Source organism: Lampetra planeri, unplaced genomic scaffold (genome assembly GCF_965212315.1).
Source record: "Lampetra planeri unplaced genomic scaffold, kcLamPlan1.2.h2 scaffold_658, whole genome shotgun sequence".
Lineage (NCBI taxonomy): Eukaryota > Metazoa > Chordata > Hyperoartia > Petromyzontiformes > Petromyzontidae > Lampetra > Lampetra planeri.
Window position 1 is genome coordinate 19,549 of NW_027615481.1, and position 22,277 is coordinate 41,825.

Sequence of the window (22,277 nt, forward strand, 5' to 3'; positions counted from 1 at the left end):
CAACCACCCGTTGCATTGGCTGCATTGCATTGGCTGTGCGTTAAATTAGGAACTTCGCTAAGGTGACTTGGGGCTTTGTCATGGTAAGTCAGCCTCAAATCTGTGTGTGAAGTGTGTCATCATGCAGCTAGCACATGGTGTAATAACCACAACACCTAACTACTACTATAACTAATACAGTAGGATATTTCTGGGAAGTTGAGGAAACAAAATGGACAATAGTTTCACACAGGAAATGACCAGTTAGTAGCTTTCCTGGGTTTTGGGTTTTGGAGAATATGGCACAAACATGTCGGGTAAACGGCCAACGGACACAAGGCTTTCTGGGATACGAGAAAACAGAACACTGGGAAGGTGACCAGCATCATGTCATAATGAAGGCAGGATGTGCATCACGAAAAGCCAATGGAGTATTGTTTCCTTATACCCATTGTAAGCTGCTCAATCAGTTATATAAACAAGTGGACGTGTGGTAGTTGGTGCACCTGCATGTTATATTCATCTGGTTAATGCAGGTCGACTATGAACTGAAAAGTTGTAGATACAGAAATGGAGCAGAAATGGACAGCAGAGCAGAAATGGACTGTATAACTACTCCTTCATCTTTAAGAAAATGCTTTTGTTTCTGCACCCAACTAGCAGAGCAGTTCCTCCTCTGTGACAACAGACACTGAAGCACAAATCTTCTAAAGATTGAAGGTGGGATCCCCCTTTGTGCCACAGTGTCGATCTCCATTTCTGGAAAATACTCTGTGTGACCCTGCCCCACATTCCCACGTGCCACACACACACGTGTTCGACAATCAAAGAGACTCACTGTGGACAGGAGTGCATTACGATGCCACCATTCTAATCTGCTTGATAAACACACATGACTACACACACACACACAAACATACTCTCACCCACGACTCAAAATCAGGTCAGCGTGTGCAGGCAGGGCAACCAAAGCTCTTTTGCCCCAGGGAGGGGTGGCGTCCGTGGATCTTTTCTTTCAATAGGTCACAATCAGACGAGGTTTTGTCCTACAGTCAATGGACCCAGAGCTTCTCTAGTTTCATTCATATCCAGAGTGGCGCCTCACACCACATACTGCCTGACCGTCTACTGGTGATGGATAAAGATATGTTTATGTGGGTCATACATTCATCCCCCCACAAATCTGTCAACATTGTTTGTACTACAGATAGATATTAACTCCACTGGTTTGTTTTTAGCCTACTAACATCTAATCATGATAAGCTCACTGTATCAGGACAAAGGCTGTTTTGGTACCAGTGGCAAAAAATATTCTGTTTCAGTTGAATCTGACTTTTACAATTCACAAAATAATAGACTAATGTCACAGCACATATAAAGAAAAATAACACGGACATTCACTGCAACGGTCATCATCGCAGACAGATTGGACAGAGAAGCAGACAAACAACCAAGATTCTGACTAACTGACACATATTCAGAGGTAGAGCAGTAAACCATGATGGCCATCTGTCACACACTCATATCTGAGGGGCTGTCATGAATCCCCACCCCCACCCTCAGCTTCACAGACGTCATGTCGAAAGCCTGTCCTTTAACCTTCATTAATCAATCTAATCTTCTCTGCACTCACTGCATGTGAAACTCAAGACTTCTTGTGTGCGGATATTATATGAAAATAGTCCATGTTTTACAAAACACAGGTATGAAGGTACTTCTGCCCAGGTCCACCCTGTACGACCAACTGTATTTGCAAATCTTTCCATGGTTTATGGTTTGACCCAGATGACACCCAGTAAATAAAAAATGCAGATACAATAAGATTCTGCTAAATAAACAAATAGCTGAGATTAGGATTTCTGCTGCACCTGCAAAACAAAAGCTCTGTGTGAAATGAGCAGGAAAGGGACATCTCTTCTTACTGGGCTTTCTACAGGGAAAGGAAACTGCCATGGAGCTTTTTCGGACCACATTTCACTTCTGACCCCAGACGGGCAGAGATGGAAAAAAAAAAAGCAGTCAGATCCGTAAGATCATTTCACCTCTGGCAGAGATTCCGCCGTGCACACACACTCCACTGACATGCATTCTTCAGGAGTAACAGGATGGATGCAGATCAGACCTGACATCCCTCGGGTCACTATCTACTGGGTCACTGGGGCTATGCATGAATGGAGGTCACCTACCACACCCAGCAAATCCCTCTATCCTGCTGTTTACCCCCAAAGCCAGTCTGTCGCTCTCCCAATGCCTCATAGCTTCCTATCACTGCACTTTATGTATATTTAGGTACTGGCAGTGAAGTACAATATCTTGGTGTAAATTGTTCAAGTCTTATCCTTATCTTATATTGAGAGAATTGTTCTATTATTATTGTATTCCCAACGCAATTCAAAAGAGAAGAGCTGATACGTTAAAATGTCTTTAAGAGTGTTTCACACAGGACTTCATGACAGCAAAAATTCACTATGAAGTGTCACTTGCTTCAGTCAACTACAAAGTAATCTGCTTTTGTTACTGCCTCTGCTAGACCATCTCATCACATTTCTCGTTTTGGTCATGATTTTTGCCACTCTGCCACTTACTGGTGCCTTAAGATTGTTAAAGACATTTTGAACAACACATAAACAGAGTTTGTTTAATAAAATATATAAAACACCTTAGAGTAATGGAATAACCCAATTATCAATTTTAAAATCTCATTTAACAGATTGTGTCAGCTAAAATTATGCGATAGGGCAGACCAAAACTCCTCCTTCTTTTCAACAGCTTCCTGTTCATCTTAAAAAATAACTTATCCCCAAGACCACTTTTTTCAGCTGAAAACTCTTTTAACTGGGGGGTTTTAGTCCATTTTATGATTTATGGTCTTACTCCTTAACATTGTAGTGGTAGTAGTTTAAAATCTACATTTTGTGTTAAAAAATGGCATCTAAAAAAAAGTGCCATCTACAGGTTGAAACCTGGTTATTACATCTAAATTCACTCTACAATGCATTTGATGGTAACTGACGTGGACCACCAACGGTTTCACCCTCAAGCCCCTACTGCTCCCAGTTACTATAAAAAGATTCTCTAGTTCGATAACGGGAAAAGACCGTTATCGAACTCAAGAGTAGGTTGTATTCAGAGCAGAGAGAATAGCGAGCAATTAGTCAGATTGTATAGTTAGCACAGTGTATTTTAGTGTAGGTTTACAGTTAGTAGTGTGTTTATAGTATTTTAGGCTACTTTGTGTGTTTTAGATAGTTGTTTGTGTTCGGGTTAGTTAGCTTTTTTAGCTAGTTGCCTGAATCTGAATGGTTGGGGCAGTGTTTCGTACCCCGGCTGGTAGAGCCATCTCTGGCCTGCACCTGTTTCCAGTGGACCCAGAAATCAAGCGTGAGCGGCTGCACAAAAATCCTCAACACTAATATCCAGGTACTACCAATCCACTCATCATCTCCCATCCACTCCTGCGCCGTCATCGGCGGCTACCTCCGCAGCACGAGCTGGCTGTCCGTAACAGCTCAAGCTGATCGGGCCTCTGGACCGTGATTGGAGGAAAGAAAATCCTCCACCTCCAATGAGGTGGAAGACACAGAGACATCTACTTTCTGAGTGGGCCACGCATCATAGCTTGTCAGGGGTTGAATCAGAGGTATAATTTTGGTTTGTTTTTTTAATCTTCACCCTGCCCCCCTCCTCATCCCATTTGCCCTGCCAATCGCCCTGCACCGCCCCGCCCCTCCCTCCCTCATGCTCCCTCAACTCCGCCCAATTATCTGCATTTGTCAAGCCCAGACAGTCGGGGTTAGTTACCCTTTAATAAATCTGTCTTTGATCGGGTAGAACCAATCCATTAAAGGGATCAGCTGTCTGAATAGCTGGTTCTGTTTAAGTCACAAGGACATTTTGTTTGGATCAACCCAGACAAGTACATGTCAGAGCAGTTAGAGGCTTGTCTCTGAGACAGGTTTCCACAGAAAACACATCCAGTGGGAAATATATTCTGAATATTTAAGCATCTAATGCAAGAAATGATCTGTTTACATTCAAAGTCATACATACACACAGCAGGGTAATCCAGCACAGCTTAATATTTCCTTCTTCTGCTGAGTCCGAACCAGCTTCATTTCCATCTATTGACTGAAGCCGGCTTCTCAGCGGGAGTAATATAACTAGGCCAGTCATCTGGACAAGGGGGGCTTCTCTCCCTGGAGAGATTAAGAGGGGCATTAGGAGCAGGCTAATAGAAGGAAAAAGGGATGAGAACAGCAGTGACGCTAGGCTAATGTGTATTGAGTGAAAGTAATACTGGGCTAAGATGCACTGATGCTAAGTGATGCTAATCCAATGAGGTACCAAAGATGATTTGGTAAAACTGGTAGATCAAATGAAAGAGAGCTGGAGAGCAAACCAATTACAGGACAAATGGAGAAAGTGGAGACCACCACAAACACCACATCAAACGTATCTGAATATACTACCTGATGAGATTGTGATGATGTCTCATCCCAGAACTGTCATCAGTCAGTCATTACAAGACACTAGTCCAAAGAGCACGTGCATTAGTTTCCATCTCAAATGAAAGCAAGTAGGCAGGAAACCAAAAGACAAGACGGTTGACAGTGAAGGCAGAACCACATCAAAATATCTCATCGAGAGACTTTTCTAGTTATTACATATCATGCAGAACACTTGATAGAATACGTGATTTACTTGTTATGGTTGACATTAGGACATAAACCATATGACTCGTTTCGGGATTTCTGTGTGAAGTCGATGAACTGTCTTGGTGAAAACACAAACCAGTGTGATCTGATGGGTTTGTGGGTGGAGAATACAGTCTTTATGGGAGTGTTTTAATATCTGATGGGGCCAAGAATGGAGAGAAATTCATGAGTCATTATATCATCACACGAATCATGATGAAAAGTATGATCTATGCTGCAGTAGCATTTCACTGTCTGTTTCCAATATGTAAGTGCAGTTGAGATATACTTTTGAGGTTTGAGGAGGGGGTTTGTCATGTTGACTAGCATTGCTAGCTGGTGTGATCCCATCACAAGGTGTCTTTTATTTATTTACTGGTTTTCTGCTTTATTTTTGGTGGAGTTAGACGGGAGAGTCAGGACTGGACTGAAATCTAGGCCAGAGTTCAGACTGTTTGACAGTACTTGTCACTTCTAGTCATCTAGAATCGTTCCCTAAACAAGGTCTTCCCTCTATCCTCACCACACTAGAGGCATGGCCTTGACATATCATACAACATTGTTACAGCAATGTCCTGCCTGTTTTTTCTCCAGCATGCAGCATGGTGCCCACATCAGGGTTTGTCAGAAGAACAACCTTGTAGGTCAGCTTTTGCACAGCCCGGTTGAGAAATGGAGGTCATGCCAGTATCTGTGCCAAACTCCTTGTTTTTTCTTAATGTGTGACTTAGATGAATCCTCCTTTTCAATTCAATTTCAATTCAATTTATTTGTATAGCCCAACATCACAATTTACAATTGTCTTGATGGACTTTACAGTCCGCACATTGCTACACCCTCTGTCCCTAAACCCTCAGTCAGGGTGAGGAAAAACTGCCCAAAAAAACATTATAACAGGGGAAAAAGAGGCAGAAACCTCAGGGAGGACCACAGAAAGAGGGGATCCCCCTCCTGGGACGGACAGACCTGCAATAGGTGTTGCATGCACAGACAATGAGCATATAAACAAACAAACAAACAGTGAGTCAGCTTATGAAGTCTTTTTAGCCCTACCCCGACATTTTGTGTGTTCTGTGAGGGTAGTGGTTTTCCCAATCCTTTTTACATAACGAGGCATAGGCAGTATGAATCTAGCCCTTCAGATGCTGACTTGCCGAGCGATGCTTTATATCAGAATTTGCATGCTGAATCAACCAACAATAACGACCCCCAAACATTTTGTAGTAAGTGTTTTAGAGATGCAACATGTGTTGTCAGCTAGGAAACATTACCGTGACCTGAACATTACTCGTTAGCTCTCATCTTTCTGGCAGTTTTTGTCGTAGAGTTCACATTATTATGATAATAAGGTAGCAAGTAACGTTGTCCATGTTACTTCATAACAAGCATTAGCTAGCTAGCAGAAGAACTCCGGCTGCTCCCAAGTCCCAGTCGCTAACTAATGTTAACGTCAGCTATGACAAAGTTATGGTAGCAAGCAAACGACATTTATCCCTTTCACTAATCACACATTTGATTCCAGGACTCCGGATCAAGTCAGTAACCTTATCAGGTATAGGACTTCAAATGAAGACAACTTCACAAAGAAGAAGTACGCTGCAAAAGCATAATTACCGATCAAATGAATATAAAATACATTTCTGAGATTGCATTTACCAAACAAAAACCCACATAACAGAACATTAATTTTACACATGTCTTTATATCTACTATGTGCTGTATGTACAAACTATCAGTAGTTTGTGTGCCCAAAGCAAACTAGGCAGTGATGTAGCAAGTGGTGTTCCAATTCCTAGGGATGATTTTAGGGCCCTGCCCCTTGTGGCTTCATTTTGAGGGTGAATGAGTAGTGGGTGAGGGGTTTAGAGTCGGGTGAACATTGGACTGGCCCAAATGTGTGTGTATATATGATATTTGGCCCCTGGAAAATGTATCAACGAGCTGGAGTCGCAGTTTTGGCAGCGATGGCATGAGGTCTCCAGAGGGGATAATCGATCCTGCCTGGGCACTCACACAAAGTCCATGTAAATCATCAGAGTAAATTCAATTTCCACTACTCATTTCATGGTTGGTTTCAACTATTTCCTGTTCATAAGTGAAGTGTCTGAGATGTGATAAACTGCAGAAGGGAGTCTAATCCAGTGCCTCATCATCAACAGAACTGTGAGATTCAAACGGAAGGATGTGCTGAAGCTGTACATTTTACACATGGAGGGGTATTTACAGAACAGAATTCTTTGAATTCATCAATCTTGACATATGTTGGTGCATCATCACATCCAGCTATGACACTTTTTTCTTTCATTTCTCCGAGCAAACCATGTTTGCTGAGACCAGGATGGAAAAACCATGTTTCCACTGACCAGTATCATCCTGGCTGATGTCTGTTTGGACTTAACGTTTGACCGTTTCATGATGTAGAATGAATATAAGGACTTGAATTGAACATTTGAACAAGCATACGTTGTTATGTTAGGGAAAAGTTCATCTTAAACATGTGACGGTCCACAAACATATGGCTATCATACTGTGAACGTATGACTCAGCCATGAGAATGATTCTGCTTGTGTCCTTTCATAGAGTCTGTGATGGGAAGTGTCAGTTACAGCAGCCCACATGTTCACACACTCACTATAATCAGTTCTCTGCCTTTTCACTGGGTTCATTAGTGTTTGTGTGATATACTATACATTGTAACATCAGTGTCTTTTCCTCATAGACATGAAATGATTGATGGGCAGATTGCTGCCACATGTAATTATCACATTGACTGCAACTGTCAGGTGTTGCCAGGCAACACTGCAGCTGTCAGTCAATGTCAGCAAAGTCATTAAAATCTGCAAGCAGCCTGACTCCTGCCTATCTTCTTGGAGTAAAAAAAGAACAATAGAATATGACCATATATTAAGGCCATGAGGTCAGCTTCCTTTCTGCCCAGCTTCCCCCTTTTCCTTTCCATCTTTCCGCAGCTACAACTTTTTGTCAGGCAGCAGATTTTTTAGTACAGTAACCAGTTCACATGAGGGCCAGTGAGAACAAGGCCTCCACACACACCAAATCAGGTCACAGTTGGTGGTTAACGTCCATCAACCCATCCACCTTTTGTGTCCAAATTTTGTCACAGCGTTTTGGAGCTAAACAGGTCAACTGATGAAACTGACAATGAGCGGTATTCAAGGTCATTTCTGACCTGGCTGGAAAGAACAAACCGATCCAATCATGAAATACACTGACTCTGTAATATCACCCCCCTTACACACACTGTTTTACGCGTACATGTCATATACCCAAACGGGTGTAATATATTATCTTCATTGCTGCTTAAACTGTCTCGACTAAGACCTCACAACGGTTACACACCATATTCTATTTATTTACTCCTCCTTCATCCTGCTTTACTATTCATCACATTGGTGGAAGATCTACACATGCTGAATGTGGTTGTTGTATCTGTTTTGTATCTACTCGACTTTACACAAGCAGCACTCACACACATCCTGCTGTGTTTCTAATCAGTACAATGACAATAAAAGGCTTTCTTCTTCTTCTGTACTTTGTAAGGGGAACAAATGGAACACTGACCAGGCACCAGTCACACTCCTAATGTTTTCCATGCATGATCTCTTATTCTCTTTTGTTAACAACCTCAAAACAATGGCAGCCGGAGGAACAAAGGAAAAAAAATCAGAGAATATCTGCCCAGTTTGTTGTGTATCTGCTCTAATTCTCGACAAAGAGATAAAAAGTCACATGAGCCTGCCATGCAAAATGTATTTGAATATTCAGTTTGAGTAAGTAAACGACAGCACAGAGTGACATTTGAGGCGCTGTTTGTTTTTGCTTTTCAACAGGGAACATAAGGTCGATGGCTCAACAGAGGTGCTACAGCAAAACAGTCGATGAATACAACATGATGAACATTTTACAGGTAGAAATCAGGGCTTAGAATTAGCGTTTAGCCATTGAGGGTGAGGCGATGTGCCTGTGTCTGAGTAATAAGAGACCCCAAGAACTAACTGGTCACTGGAATCAAGTCATCAAAACATCTATTTTTAGGGTTGCATGCAGATATAGCTGGTCACAACAAGTAGCCAGACTGAAGCAGGATTCAACAGCAAACTTTAAACCATTTGACTGTGCTGTGAGGGGAAGTTTGGATGGAAAGTGAGACAAATTAACATGTCCGATGTCTGACTCCACTTCGACAATGATTGCATGACTCAGACTTTAAGGATTATTTTATGAGATTTAAAGGTCTTAAAGGGGAGTGCCAGTGCAGCTGGGTCCAGTCACATCACCTGATGGTTGTGTAACATCCAAAGAAGCTGGATGAAAGTGAAAACACATACGTCCAGTGAGGAGAACAAGTCTTTTGATTCCCACTTAGGAAGCACGGAACAGGTCTGTAATTTTTATCATCGGTCCACTTCAACTGTGAGAGTTGGGATCTAAAACAAAATCCCAGAAACTCACTTTGTATGATTTTTAAATCATGAATATTATTTTATTGAATGACGCAAGTATTTGATCACCGACCAACTAGTAAGAATTCCATCTCTCACAGACCTGTTAGTTCTTAAAGAAGCCCTCCTGTTTCTCCACTCAACATTACCTGTATTAACTGCACCTGTCTGAGCTCGTTACCTGTATAAAAGACCCCTGTCCACACACTCCAACCCTCTCCACAATGGCCAAGACCAGAGATCTGTGTAAGGACATCAGGGATGAAATCCTAGACCTGCACCAGGCTGGGATGGGCTACAGGACAATAGGCAAGCAGCTTGGTGAGAAGGTCAGTCTCCCACGGTCTCACATTGTGGGGCATCAATGATCATGAGGAAGGTGAGGGATCAGCCCAGAACCCACATGGTCCAATGACTGGACTGGTCAATGAGAGCTGGGGCTACAGTCTCAAAGGTTACCAGTGGTAATACACTTTGCTGTCATGAATTAAAATACTGCAACGCACGCAAGGTCCCCCTGCTCGAGCCAGCATATGTCCAGGCCTGTCTGAAGTTTGCCCATGACTATCTGGATGATCCACAGGAGGAATGGGAAGAAGTTCACGTGGTCTGATGACACAAAAATAGAGCTTTTTGGTCTAAACTCCATTCGCCATGTTCCATCCCGAACATGAAGCTTAGAGGTGGACACTTCTTTGGGGATGCTTTTTTGCAAAGGGGACAAGACGACTGCACCGTATTCAGGGGAGGATGGATGGAAACTATGTATCACACAATCTTGGCCAACAACCTCCTTCCCTCAGGAAGAGCACCTAAGAACCCCAAAACCTGACTATGGAGGAGTGGGGCTAAAATCCCCGCTGCAGTGTGGTGCAAACCTGGTCAACAACCACAAGAAAACCTCTGATCTCTAATTGCAAACAAAGGTTTCTGTACCAAATATTAAGTTTCTGTTTTTCTGATGTATGAAATACTTATGTCATGCATTAAAATGCAAATTCATTACTCATACAACGTGAATTTCTGGATTCTTGTTTTAAATTCCACCTCTCACAGTTGAAGTGTAACAATGATAAAAATGGCAGACCTCTACAGGCTCTGTAAGTGGGAAAACTGTAAAATGGGCAGTGTATCAACGACTTGTTCTCCCCACTGGATATGTAAATGGGTATGTGCCATATTGACAACAGACATGGAGACACCCGGCGAGGGCTGATATACTGACGCATCATGTTTTCTGCTCTCAATATAGATGGAAGGAGTGTGTCTGTACATCTTTTATTACATTCATGTCTACATGAAGGTCCTCAACACCACTGTGCATCTTTGCCTCCTTCTAAATGTTCTGAGTCAAACAAACAGAGGATATGTGAATGGTGCAACAGGAAAAGACAGAGAAGAGGGGAGGACAGTTTCCCTTCTGAGCCAGTGTCCAGCCCTTGTCTGCTAGACACTGAGCTATTCCAAGCCCTTTAACATCTGTGGCCTTACAGAGGGAATGACAGCGCTGATAAGCGTGGCTAAGTATAGCTCCAACGATAGGCCGCATACAGAGAGACGAGGGCAAGGAGGATCAGAGCCAAAGTCAAAGTCAAATCAATCAGAGAGGCTTTGAGTCTGCCACCGCCACATCACGCACATGCAAAACCACCGCAGTGAATGACACTGCGTGACGCTGGTACCGATAGAATTCAACTGGCCTCTGCTTCTTTTTCAATAGTCAGTCAGGCTGGATGGACACAGTGGAAAAAATCTATCCTGTTTTATTTCAATCAATAGTGATAATTACTGCTCACTTTTAGCGACCTTGTTCATATACAGTTCAGGTCAAAGTAGGACTCATATTACGTCACTACTGGTCATCATTTCCTATGGATGATTTTATATGCCTTCATTTAAGGAATTGAACTACTGACTGTTGTTTTATTGCCCTGACCAACACCTTTTCCTAACATACTGAAAAAAGTGTGACCCTGGTCCACTTTCCTTCTAAACTTCGTTCATATGGGATGACATCCTCATCCAAGGATGTCATAAAGATCGGATGTTTCTCTTGCTGTGTCTCAAATCTCATGCTTTTGTTAGTTCACTTCTTTGTAGTACAGTATGCACACTATGTACTTACTCACAAAGAGCACCAATGTCAACAGGGTAGTACTGTCTCAAATCAATCAGTGCCATCACACACTTATCGGAAATAGTGTGAAAATGAAACATACTGTCCATTAGCTAGCTGACGCATTTTACAACACATCCAGCCTCGACCTCACATCTTAACCCGCAATCTACAGTGAAGACGACAATTCATCACACACAAGCACCAAACATATGCCACAACGTCAGTGTCTGAAAATGTGCTGTGGTTTACTAGCAGGCAAGTTAACGTTAGCATTAGCCTGGATTCCATCGGTGGGTGGTGAAGCTGGTGTCACTGTGTGAAAAGTTTGTCATTTCTATGTCACTAAGAGACGTCATGCCATTCAGGGTGAAAAAGTGTCCATTGAGTAAACCAGTATTCAGTGTGAACGCGCATATGAACTCACAATACTAAGTTTAAGTATAAGTACATGATTTGAGACACAGCTTCTGTCTCGGACCATCAAAGGTACAACTAGGAACCAATATGAGCAAATGCACATATCATATTTCACCCACAAACATGGAACAACATGGGACCACATATGGCCCGACAGAGGCTCACTAAGGCTGAGACTGTCCCGTCGGCTGAGGTCCCAACACTCATCTCTGGGCTTTGGGTACTGGCTACTATCCAGAACGTTCTTCATATGGTGACCGGACATGTTGAAGTTCAACATTGGCCTGATGCTGATGGACTGGAGGTCATGCGCAGCATTTTTGTACGATTAGTTCCAAGGCGGATGTTCTTGTAAGCTGAACACGGTTGTTTTACTGACACAGAGTGTAGCACATCTTCACTGGGAGAAGCCGAAACAACCTGAGGTTGACGTTTCCTGTGTGTCTGCAGACACAGAGAAAGTGAGCCGGAGAAATAATCCAAGAGCTAAAAGGTCCAAGTGCAGTTCTCCCGTTTGTCATTCTGAGCGCTATGTGAAGGAGTGAGCTCACCTCACTCTCAGCTGACTTGATCACTACTTGTGGGTTTATCGCACAAAGGCCGTAAACTGTGGCTTTTAGTACAACATAAGTACACTGCGATATCTTATCTGCAGGGCCTCAAGGTTAAGTCTCCTGGGCAACCATCTCTGTCAGCGTCTGGAGAGCATTCGTACTCACAGGCTGACCATGGCAGGGTACGGTTCCACGTGTGCTGAGCACCGGAGCACACTGCAGTATGAAGACAACGAAAATATTTACATTCTCATTATTCCCCCACATTATTGAAGAGCAGTTTTGTGGGGTCTGTTGCTGCTGGACGGGCAGAGCATCAATATTCAGCTGTTGGGAGCGGGTGAGGTGGGGGGGGGGGTCACATTGTAAAATAGGCCTCAGCCAAGGTGGCGCTACGGGATCCAAGCCAACAGGTGTCTGAGGAACACACACATGGATTTAAGCCTTTGTGTGAGTGTGTGTTTTATGTGTGTAACCCCACCCAAACACTGGACCCCCCGCCCCTATCCCACACACACACACACATACACACTCCTAGGGTCATCATAGCCTCATGTCTTACTCCAATGTGTGCTGGCACACTGATACCATGGCGCTTTGCACTGTCTGGGCTGTAACACTATCACTGACTAAACTTACACACACACACACACACACACACACACACACACACACTGGGAAAGGTTTGATAGACAGAAGAGTGTGTGACTATGTGACTGTATGGTTAAATTTGAACTCCTGTCTGCTGTGGTGACGTGCAAGGACGTGTGTGTGAGTCATCTTTAGTTACCCTTTAATCCAGACATGAGGACGCACATCTGACCGTGTGTTGCCTTCAGGGGACAGGGTGAGGCACATGTCAGGCAGCAGTACTCCATTTCCCTACATGTTAATAACCATGTGCACCAATTATCTTATGTAAGAAGTAACTTCTAGTGATCTTACATAAAGACCTGCCCACCCTTCATGGTCCAGTGACTCTTTCCAGGGCATGTTGTGACTGATGGGCAAACATGGCCTCTACTGTAGTACTCTACTGGACTTCATTCAGCCTGTGTGTGTGTGTGTGTGTGTGTGTGTGTGTCTGTGTGTGTGTGTGTGTGTGTGTGTGTGTGTGTGTGTGTGTGTGTGTGTGTGTGTGTGTGTGTGTGTGTGTGTGTTTACCGGCTCGTCGGCGGCTCAGCAAACAGTCCCACTTGTTTGTTTTTGTAAATAACATGTTGTGAGTTGTCCTCTTCGCGTTCCGTTCAAACGCTCAGACTCGACTAGCCTCTGTTAGCCCCAGTCGTCCGTCTGAAACAAAACACGCCTGTTGGGGGTCAGCAGATAGAAGAGGCCAAGTTAGGACCCGGAGAGACGAAGTGAATAGAGTATAAACACACAAAATGTCTCCGGTCAACAACACCCGCAGCTGCTGAGCGACCGAGCCACTGAGCCGTTAGTTCCACCGGAGCGTCGACAACATCCACCGGGCACACACGACCGCCACCACCGGCTGTCCGAGCACAACACACCGGGAGAGATGTGGAAATTTGTCTCCCCCCGCCAGTCTCATCACACTATCGAGCGCGTGAACACTCATACACACACACACCACACACACCCGTTCCCACGGACTTCCAGGCAGCCCGTCGTCCCCCAGCCTCCCTCCTCCTCCCGGCTGGGCGGAGCGTTGCGTCACCTGCTGGCTTCGCTGTCAAACGGGACCGCACGGTGACGGCGCCTGGTTCTCAGCAGCAGCACCGGACGTGGGTGGCTGACCTCTGTGTCCGTTCATGTTGGCGTTTCTGACTGACGTCACGGCGGAGTGTGTGACGTCACCGAGCGATTCCCCCATTTGCTTTAAACAAGTAAATATGGTGTTCGTCATTACATTTTTGCAAGAGGTATTTATAATCTTCTGGCAAAAAAAAAAAAAAATCAGACTTCAGCGTTCACATTTTGGACAGTGATGTATTTGTGCATGATCAGATCAACAAACTCACCATCACCAGAGTGGCCGATCACACTTCGTAGTCACACTGACATTGAATCTCGAAATGACAAGCAGATGTTTAATGACTTTTATAGCAAATATAATAATCGTGTTATTGTGGCTTTATGCCCTAAACTGAACAATAGAAGAGAAGAGCAACATTGAGGAGTTGTGATCCACTTCCTTCAGGTTTGATCTGTCTAGATTCTGGTGGTATCAGCACATGAAGCAGAGACCCAGAAACAGAAATACGGAAATACAGATACAGAAATAATAACCTGGCTTAAAGAACGCTCAGAAAATGAATGAATGAAAAAAGAGAAGACAAAGCAGTTCTTGTATAGTGTATGTGTATATTTGATTTGACCACATTTATTTATCTGCTTTTTACCTTTTTGTAAGGTGACCTTCGACTTTCTGAAAGACACTTAATAAAATAAAATGTGTGAATTTACAGTAAATGTTTGTTTGTTTTTGTTGGAAGACAGAGAAAAGACAATCATCAAATGTGGTCAAAGCAGAACCTGGATGTGACTGAGTCCATTCATGTACGCGACATGTTCATGTCAGCTGGGATTGGTTCAATAGTTCCAGGAGTCATGACTGACACACTACAATTAGACTCGACCCCTTAACCCAACGCGGTTCATTCCTCATTTTGCTTCCAGGAATTACACCAGCCCTGTTTAACAATAAAACGTGTGAAATTGTTATTCGCCGTCCTAACCACTGGAGGGCAGCCGTTTCCCATGGCTTGTTTGTAGTATCTCACTGTTTGCAGATGTACCTAAACAAATCCATGTGTGTGTGTGTGTGTGTGTGTGTGTGTGTGTGTGTGTGTGTGTGTGTGTGTGTGTGTGTGTGTGTGTGTGTGTGTGTGTGTGTGTGTGTGTGTGTGTGTGTCTGTCAGATTACTCTGAGAGGTAAAGTGTGACCATGTGTTCTCTCTGGCCTGTAAATCTGTCTGTGGACCAGTGCCAACTTCGATGGGAGTCACCCCACCCCAAAAAAAACCTCTCCCTCACATTCTCTTCCAGACACTTTTCCTTGCACAAAGTCTGTGGGTGAAGCTAGCTGTGCTCCAAACTAACGCACAGAGAGAGGGGAAGGTCAATATAACAGGAAGCATTGTGTAGAGAATAATTACCGGTGAATGGAATAAGGTGAGTATACTGAAGAGGAGTGTACAGGGGGCAGTATAAGACAGGGGGGGTCCCAGAGGTCCTGGTAAGATGCTTTTCAATGAAAATGACTTTGCAGACTTTTTCTTCTCAGCTAAAAGCTGAATGAGACCTGCCTGCGAGGAAACCCATTTTCTCTGATGGTTTTCTGAGAGTAAGTGTGCTGCAGTATGGTCATGAAACTAAAGGAGGAATGAGATTTTTAACAAATATAATCGATGAAAAGGATTCATGACTACCTATGGATGTGAATATGTTCTTTCAGTCCTCTCAGGTCACTTTGACTTGTGCCGACATGAACCTGAGCTGGACCTTTGCCCTCTTGTCTGCTCCTGAATCTTCTGACTTGCTCATCAATGGTGAGTTGATCGTTGTCTTTTGAGCTGCCTGAGCTGTAACTGCAGGTTCATTTGCACTATGGGTACGTTCCACCTGTTTCTAATGTGTCCGACCAGAAGTGGACCCGGCATGGACTTCACAGTAATTTTATTTCAGAATTGTGGCCTGTGAATGAAAACGGACACGATTAAGAACATGCTACCTCTCCTTTGTGCTTGTATGCAGCTGTTTTTACTATTTGTAGAGTGGTGATGTTGTAAACAGCTGAATCAAACAATACTTGCTGAGTCACGCTGATTGCTTCCAGACTCAGCGTCTAAGACAATGGGCCTTTTCCTGGTGGACCTTGTTATTACTGTTTGTCAAAGCAGGAAAGACACACACAGCAGTGACATTAATGATGGCTGGTTTAAGGTGAGCTGAGGACAAGAGCGCTGGTGTTGGACACACTCATATCACTGGTGTGGGATAGCAAAGACACTTCAAACACCAAAGCCTTCGTTAAACTTGCGCATTCCTATGCTCTGCTTATCAAAAGGCAGACGTGTTAGTTTTCGCCTCTTGACTGAGAGAGGAAACAGAATCTCTGTGTGTTCTGTGTTTGTGTGTACTGCATCAGGGGGGACGAGCTCAGCGCAGACAGAGACAAGCTGAGGAGAGTCTGAGACCGTACATAGGCAGAGTGGAGCCAGGTAAAACTCTCTTATCGACGGAATACGAAGGCATGGCTCGTCTTTCGAGGTGGAAGGAAAACAAAGAGCTACGTGGAGATTATTCTAGTTCATTTGCTGAACGATAGGATTCCATGTGTAGCTGAACACCAAGTGTCACTGTGCACAACTGGCAGCAACACAAAGACCGTATACAGATGTACTGAACCGTTGGAAGGAGGTGGAAATTCAAAACTAATGTATGAATATTTTTGATTGCAAAAATGAGCCTGTCACTTTTCTAAATCCTCAACATGTATTGAAAGCTCCATGTTTCAGTGTGTTTACATGGGTGCACCCTGCAAACTGCAAAAAAATGAACTCTTGTATTTCAACGTAATACTTTGAACAAAAAGAGCCAGATTCTCCAGCCTGAATTTCTTCAAACTGATCTAATAAAGAATCATATTCCATTGTCTCAGACAGCTCACATACTGTGCACATGATGGACTGAAATAAATGGTTCTGCCTTGTTGGATTGAATTCCATATTATCTTGGATAAATAAATGACTTGTGGGCAGTTTTAATATCTGTCCATTAAAATCTTGATGTAGATACGTTTCACGTATGTGAATTCCATTTTTAGTGCATGTTCAAATATAAATCACCATTTTTTAGCTTATGCTTACAAATTCTTTGCTGCTGTGGATCTGTTTGGGATGAGAGCTTTATTTTATGACAGGCCTGTTCTACTTTTTTTTTTTTTTGCCATGCAACGTTTGCAACTATTCCTGAAATGTGGAACACATAAGAGCAGGAGGTCATGTAACGTAAATTGTTCTTTCAGAAAAGCTGTGTGAGCTGCTCAAGTGTCACAGTCCCGTGGGATCTTGGTGCCAGGTGGTTCAGGAAAATGGAGTCCTCATCCCGAAGTGTGTTTGTCCTCCGTCTTGTCCACGGTAAAATATTATGATGTGATGGACTAGTATGCAATAAATATTTTGATTAAGCGTTATTATTCAATGTATTTTTCATCTTGTGATGAAATAACATGTTTCAGTGCTGAATTCAGCTTCATAATTTACAAAATTAAACATCACTGTAACCAGCTCCAGCTCTTTTGAAGGTGAGTCTGCACCTGGACTCAGTGCGGTCCACGGGCCACAGGTTGACAAACAACCGACTATATATCTACAAACACATAGATAAATAGTTCAGGGGGGTAGAGTGTGAAGTGGCTCTGAAATCAGACCGTCTGGGATGCCATTCATTCCCTATGGATAAAAAAAATTAGCATGTCATGTGACTCCAGATAATTCCGCACACAATGGTATATTTCATGTAGTGTTCCTGACTAGTTGTGTGCCAACCTTTGTGAACTGGAATAATAACAAACTCACCGGATTACAATATGTGGGTCGTGGGTTGAGTGCGAAAGTCTGGGCAAGTCTGGCCCCTTTTAAAAACATTTTTTAAATACATTTTTATACATTTATATGTTTCATACATTTTAAAAAATAATATTTTTACATATGGTCTCTCTGGTGTATGGGGAAAAAGACAAAATTATCTGGAAACATTAATGCATTGTTGCATTTTATTTTATAAATTGAACAAAATTACAAAAACATTTTAAAAAATCATTTTGGCATGTGCAATTTTAACTTCATCACTCCACAACATTTGTTTCCAAAACCCATCAGGCTTCTGGAGATGTTCTGTGCAATTTTCTGACGTTGTAGATTTTGATGAGGACCCAGGTAAGGTTTTCTTCTGCACACTCCTCCATGACGTCACACAGTAGCATGCAGTGCCACTCCTGAGTCGGCTAAATCTTCCTGCAGGTCTTTTCAAGTCAAATGTGCAAATTCAGGAGTCAAATATAATAGCATCCGTAAAAGAGCTGAAGCTGAAAAGACAAAGGCTTCTACAACAAGGACCCTGAACATACCTCCACCATGGACTACCTCAAGGTTTTGGATTGGCCTCCAGTCTCCAGACTTCATGGAGACATTGAAAATCTGTGGGTAGGTCTGAAGAGAGCTGTGAATGCAAGATGACCCACCTGCAGAACTGGAGGACGCCTGCAGGGAACAGTGGGGAAAATCCCAAAGAATAAAATGGAGAGACTTGTATTTGAATATAAAAAGTGTTTACAAGCTGTGATATCTGCCAGAGTACTACTACTACTACTACTAAGTACTGAAAGTATGACTCTATAGGGGGCCCACACTTTTGCACATGCCAAAATGCTGTTAGTTATTTTTGTAATTTTGTTCGGTTTATAAAATAAAATGTAATTATGCATGAATGTTTCCTTTTTCTCCATATATCAGAGAGACTAGATATTCATTCATTCATCTGCTTATTCCGTTTACAGGTCACGGGCGACTGTAAGTAAAGTCATTGAAATAGTTACACGACTGTTGTAATTGAAACAGTAAGTTGTAATGATTGAGTAAGTTGTAATTGTAACCAATTACATGTCCAAAGTAACTCTGCCAACACTGTTTGACCCGTCCTCACATGAAATGGTCCATGCGGCGCTGGCCGGTGCCGTCAGCCAGAGGGCGCCAGTGTGCAGCGTTGTGGGAAAGACCTTTGGAAATGAGTGTTTGCTGCACAAAGAATCCTGCAGGAAGAGGCGCCGCACAGGCCTGGCTCACCCAGGACCGTGTCTGGGTAAACACACTGCCCTTCACATCACACACGTTCTACTGGGCTGCAGCCCTTTGATTCAGCTCTCTTCATCAGTCCCCAAAGAAAACTGCACGGCGGAGGAGCTGGGCCAGTTTCCATATCGCCTCTTGGACTGGTTTCTGCTCCTGAGTCGTATGGGAAGGACCTTCGTACCTGGCGCTCCACCCAGAGCTGCCTGAGCCACGCCCAGCGGACGCTGCTAGCACAGGTACCTATGGTCTCTGTGGCTGACGGACCGACATGAGCCCAAATCAAATCAATGTCCATGAGAGAAACTACTGCCGGATCGGTTTCACTCCCGCTGTAACGTAACCAACAACTTCAGGTTGTCATCCGACACCTCACACACACACACACACACACACACACACACACACACACACACACACACACACACACACACACACACACACACACACACACTGTAGGAAACGTCGACGCCGTGAGGCCCAAGTTCCTCTGCTGTTTGTCATCTGCAGCTGTGACACATCTCTGGAATGTCACAGGATTTTGGTCAATAACCATGAATTATTCAGTCATAGGGTGGATGGAGGAGAACCGTCCGACCCTCCCGCTGCCAAGTTGATCTCAGATAAACAATTGAGACTTTATGCAACAACAACTGGAACGGAAATGCTCAAAACGTTCCTCTCACTCGTCCTTCTCTCTCTCTCAGCAAAGGTACGCCTTGCTGGACAAAAACAAAGATGGCAAGTTGAGCCGCAGGGACCTGAGGAAGCTGCGTTACAAGCGGATGCCTCTGGAGCACTGTGCCACACACTTTTTCCAGTCAGTCCCATTGAATCAGCTCAAGGTTTTTAACTTTGGGGAAATAGTTTGGTGGATACGTGTGACGTGGACAGAACGTTTGGGTCTGCAGCTCGATGGAGGACGTTCACGTCCAGTCACACAGATCCACAGCTGGTCACTGAACACCAGTTAGCACCCCCTGGATGGGAAGATGGACCTCTGTCTGCACACCATCCGTCATCATCCATCCACCATCCTCATCCATCCACATCCATCCTCATCCATCCACATCCATCCACATCCATCCATCATCCCCATCCATCATCCATCCACATCATCATCCATCCACCATCCTCATCCATCCACATCCATCCACCATCCATCCATCCTCACCCATCCATTCATCATCCATCATCCAACAACCATCCAGCATCCATCCATCCTCACCCATCCATTCATCAGCCATCCTCCATCCATCATCCAATAACCATCCAGCATCCATCATGCATCCATTATTCATCTATCCATCAATCACCATCCATCTACCATCCATCCATCCATCTACCATCCATCCACCATCCATCACCATCCATCCATCCATCCATCCATCATCATCCATCCATCCATCCATCATCATCCATCCATCCATCCATCCATCCATCCATCCATCATCATCCATCCATCCATCCATCCATCCTCGTCATCCATCCATCCATCATCATGCATCCATCCATCCATCCATCCATCCACATCCATCCATCATCCATCTACCATCCATCCACATCCATCCATCCATCATCCATCCACCATCATCATCCAACAACCATTCTCACCCATCCGTCCATCATCCATCCACCATCCTCATCCATCCACATCCATCCATCCACATCCATCCACCATCCATCCATTCATCATCCATCATCCAACAACCATCCAGCATCCATCCATCCTCACCCATCCATTCATCAGCCATCCTCCATCCATCATCCAATAACCATCCAGCATCCATCATGCATCCATTATTCATCTATCCATCAATCACCATCCATCTACCATCCATCCATCCATCTACCATCCATCCACCATCCATCACCATCCATCCATCATCATCCATCCATCATCATCCATCCATCCATCCATCATCATCCATCCATCCATCCCATCCATCGTCATCCATCCATCCATCATCATGCATCCATCCATCCATCATCATCCATCCATCCACATCCATCCATCATCCATCTACCATCCATCCACATCCATCCATCCATCATCCATCCACCATCATCATCCAACAACCATTCTCACCCATCCGTCCATCATCCATCCACCATCCTCATCCATCCACATCCATCCATCCACATCCATCCACCATCCATCCATTCATCATCCATCATCCAACAACCATCCAGCATCCATCCATCCTCACCCATCCATTCATCATCCATCCTCCATCCATCATCATCCATCATCCAATAACCATCCAACATCCATCATGCATCCATTATTCATCTATCCATCCATCACCATCCATCTGCCATCCATCCATCCATCTACCATCCATCCATCCATCTACCATCCATCCACCATCCATCCATCCATCTACCATCCATCCACCATCCATCCATCATCACCATCCATCATCATCCATCCATCCATCCATCCATCACCATCCATCCATCCATCATCATCCATCCAGCCATCCATCATCCATCCAACCATCATCATCCATCCATCCATCACATCCATCCATCCATCCATCCATCATCATCCATCCATCCATCCATCCATCCATCCATCATCATCCATCCATTAATCATCATCCATCCATCCATCATCATCCATCCATCATCATCATCCATCCATCCATCCATCATCATCCATCCATCCATCATCATCATCCATCCATCCATCATCATCCATCATCCATCCATCATCATCCATCCATCCATCCATCATCCATCCATCCATCCATCCATCCATCCATCCATCCATCATCCATCCATCCATCCATCCATCATCATCCATCCATCCATCATCCATCCATCCTTCCATTTGTGCCAACTGATATTTCCTGTTCCCCAACCCTCCGACTAATGAAGCCCTCATCTTTCTCTCTCTCCTTCCACGTACATGCTGAAGCACGTCTTTATATTTTCAGTTCCTTCCTCCACTCTGTCCACCCCCCCCCCTTCAAAGTCAAAGTCAAAGTCAACTTTATTGTCAAATATACTGTATATGTGTGATAAACAGTATAGATGAAATTACAACACACGGTGCAAACGGTACAAAAAAGTACAAATAGTGCATAAATGAACTACTAACTGTAATATAAATAGTGCAATACGTTAAGAACTAACTTGATAAATCTACTAACTAAATTAGCTAAATTTAACCATGCATTCATTTCCGCTCTCCTTCTTTCATCCCTCTGTCTCCTCTCTCCTACCCAGCC

At 43.8% G+C, this 22,277-nt stretch overlaps 1 protein-coding gene across 1 annotated transcript; it reads left to right on the top strand.

Moving 5' to 3' along the window:
• Window positions 1–9,360: 9,360 nt before the first annotated feature.
• Window positions 9,361–19,861, top strand: LOC144741683 (SPARC-like; the record flags this gene model as incomplete). Its single annotated transcript, XM_078624191.1, is given in 8 exon segments — window positions 9,361–9,465; window positions 12,328–12,408; window positions 16,341–16,413; window positions 17,220–17,331; window positions 18,936–19,054; window positions 19,127–19,216; window positions 19,219–19,280; window positions 19,749–19,861. Coding segments are annotated over 8 exon segments (755 nt in total), but the record flags the coding sequence as incomplete, so codon positions are not given.
• Between the last annotated feature and the right edge of the window lie 2,416 nt (window positions 19,862–22,277).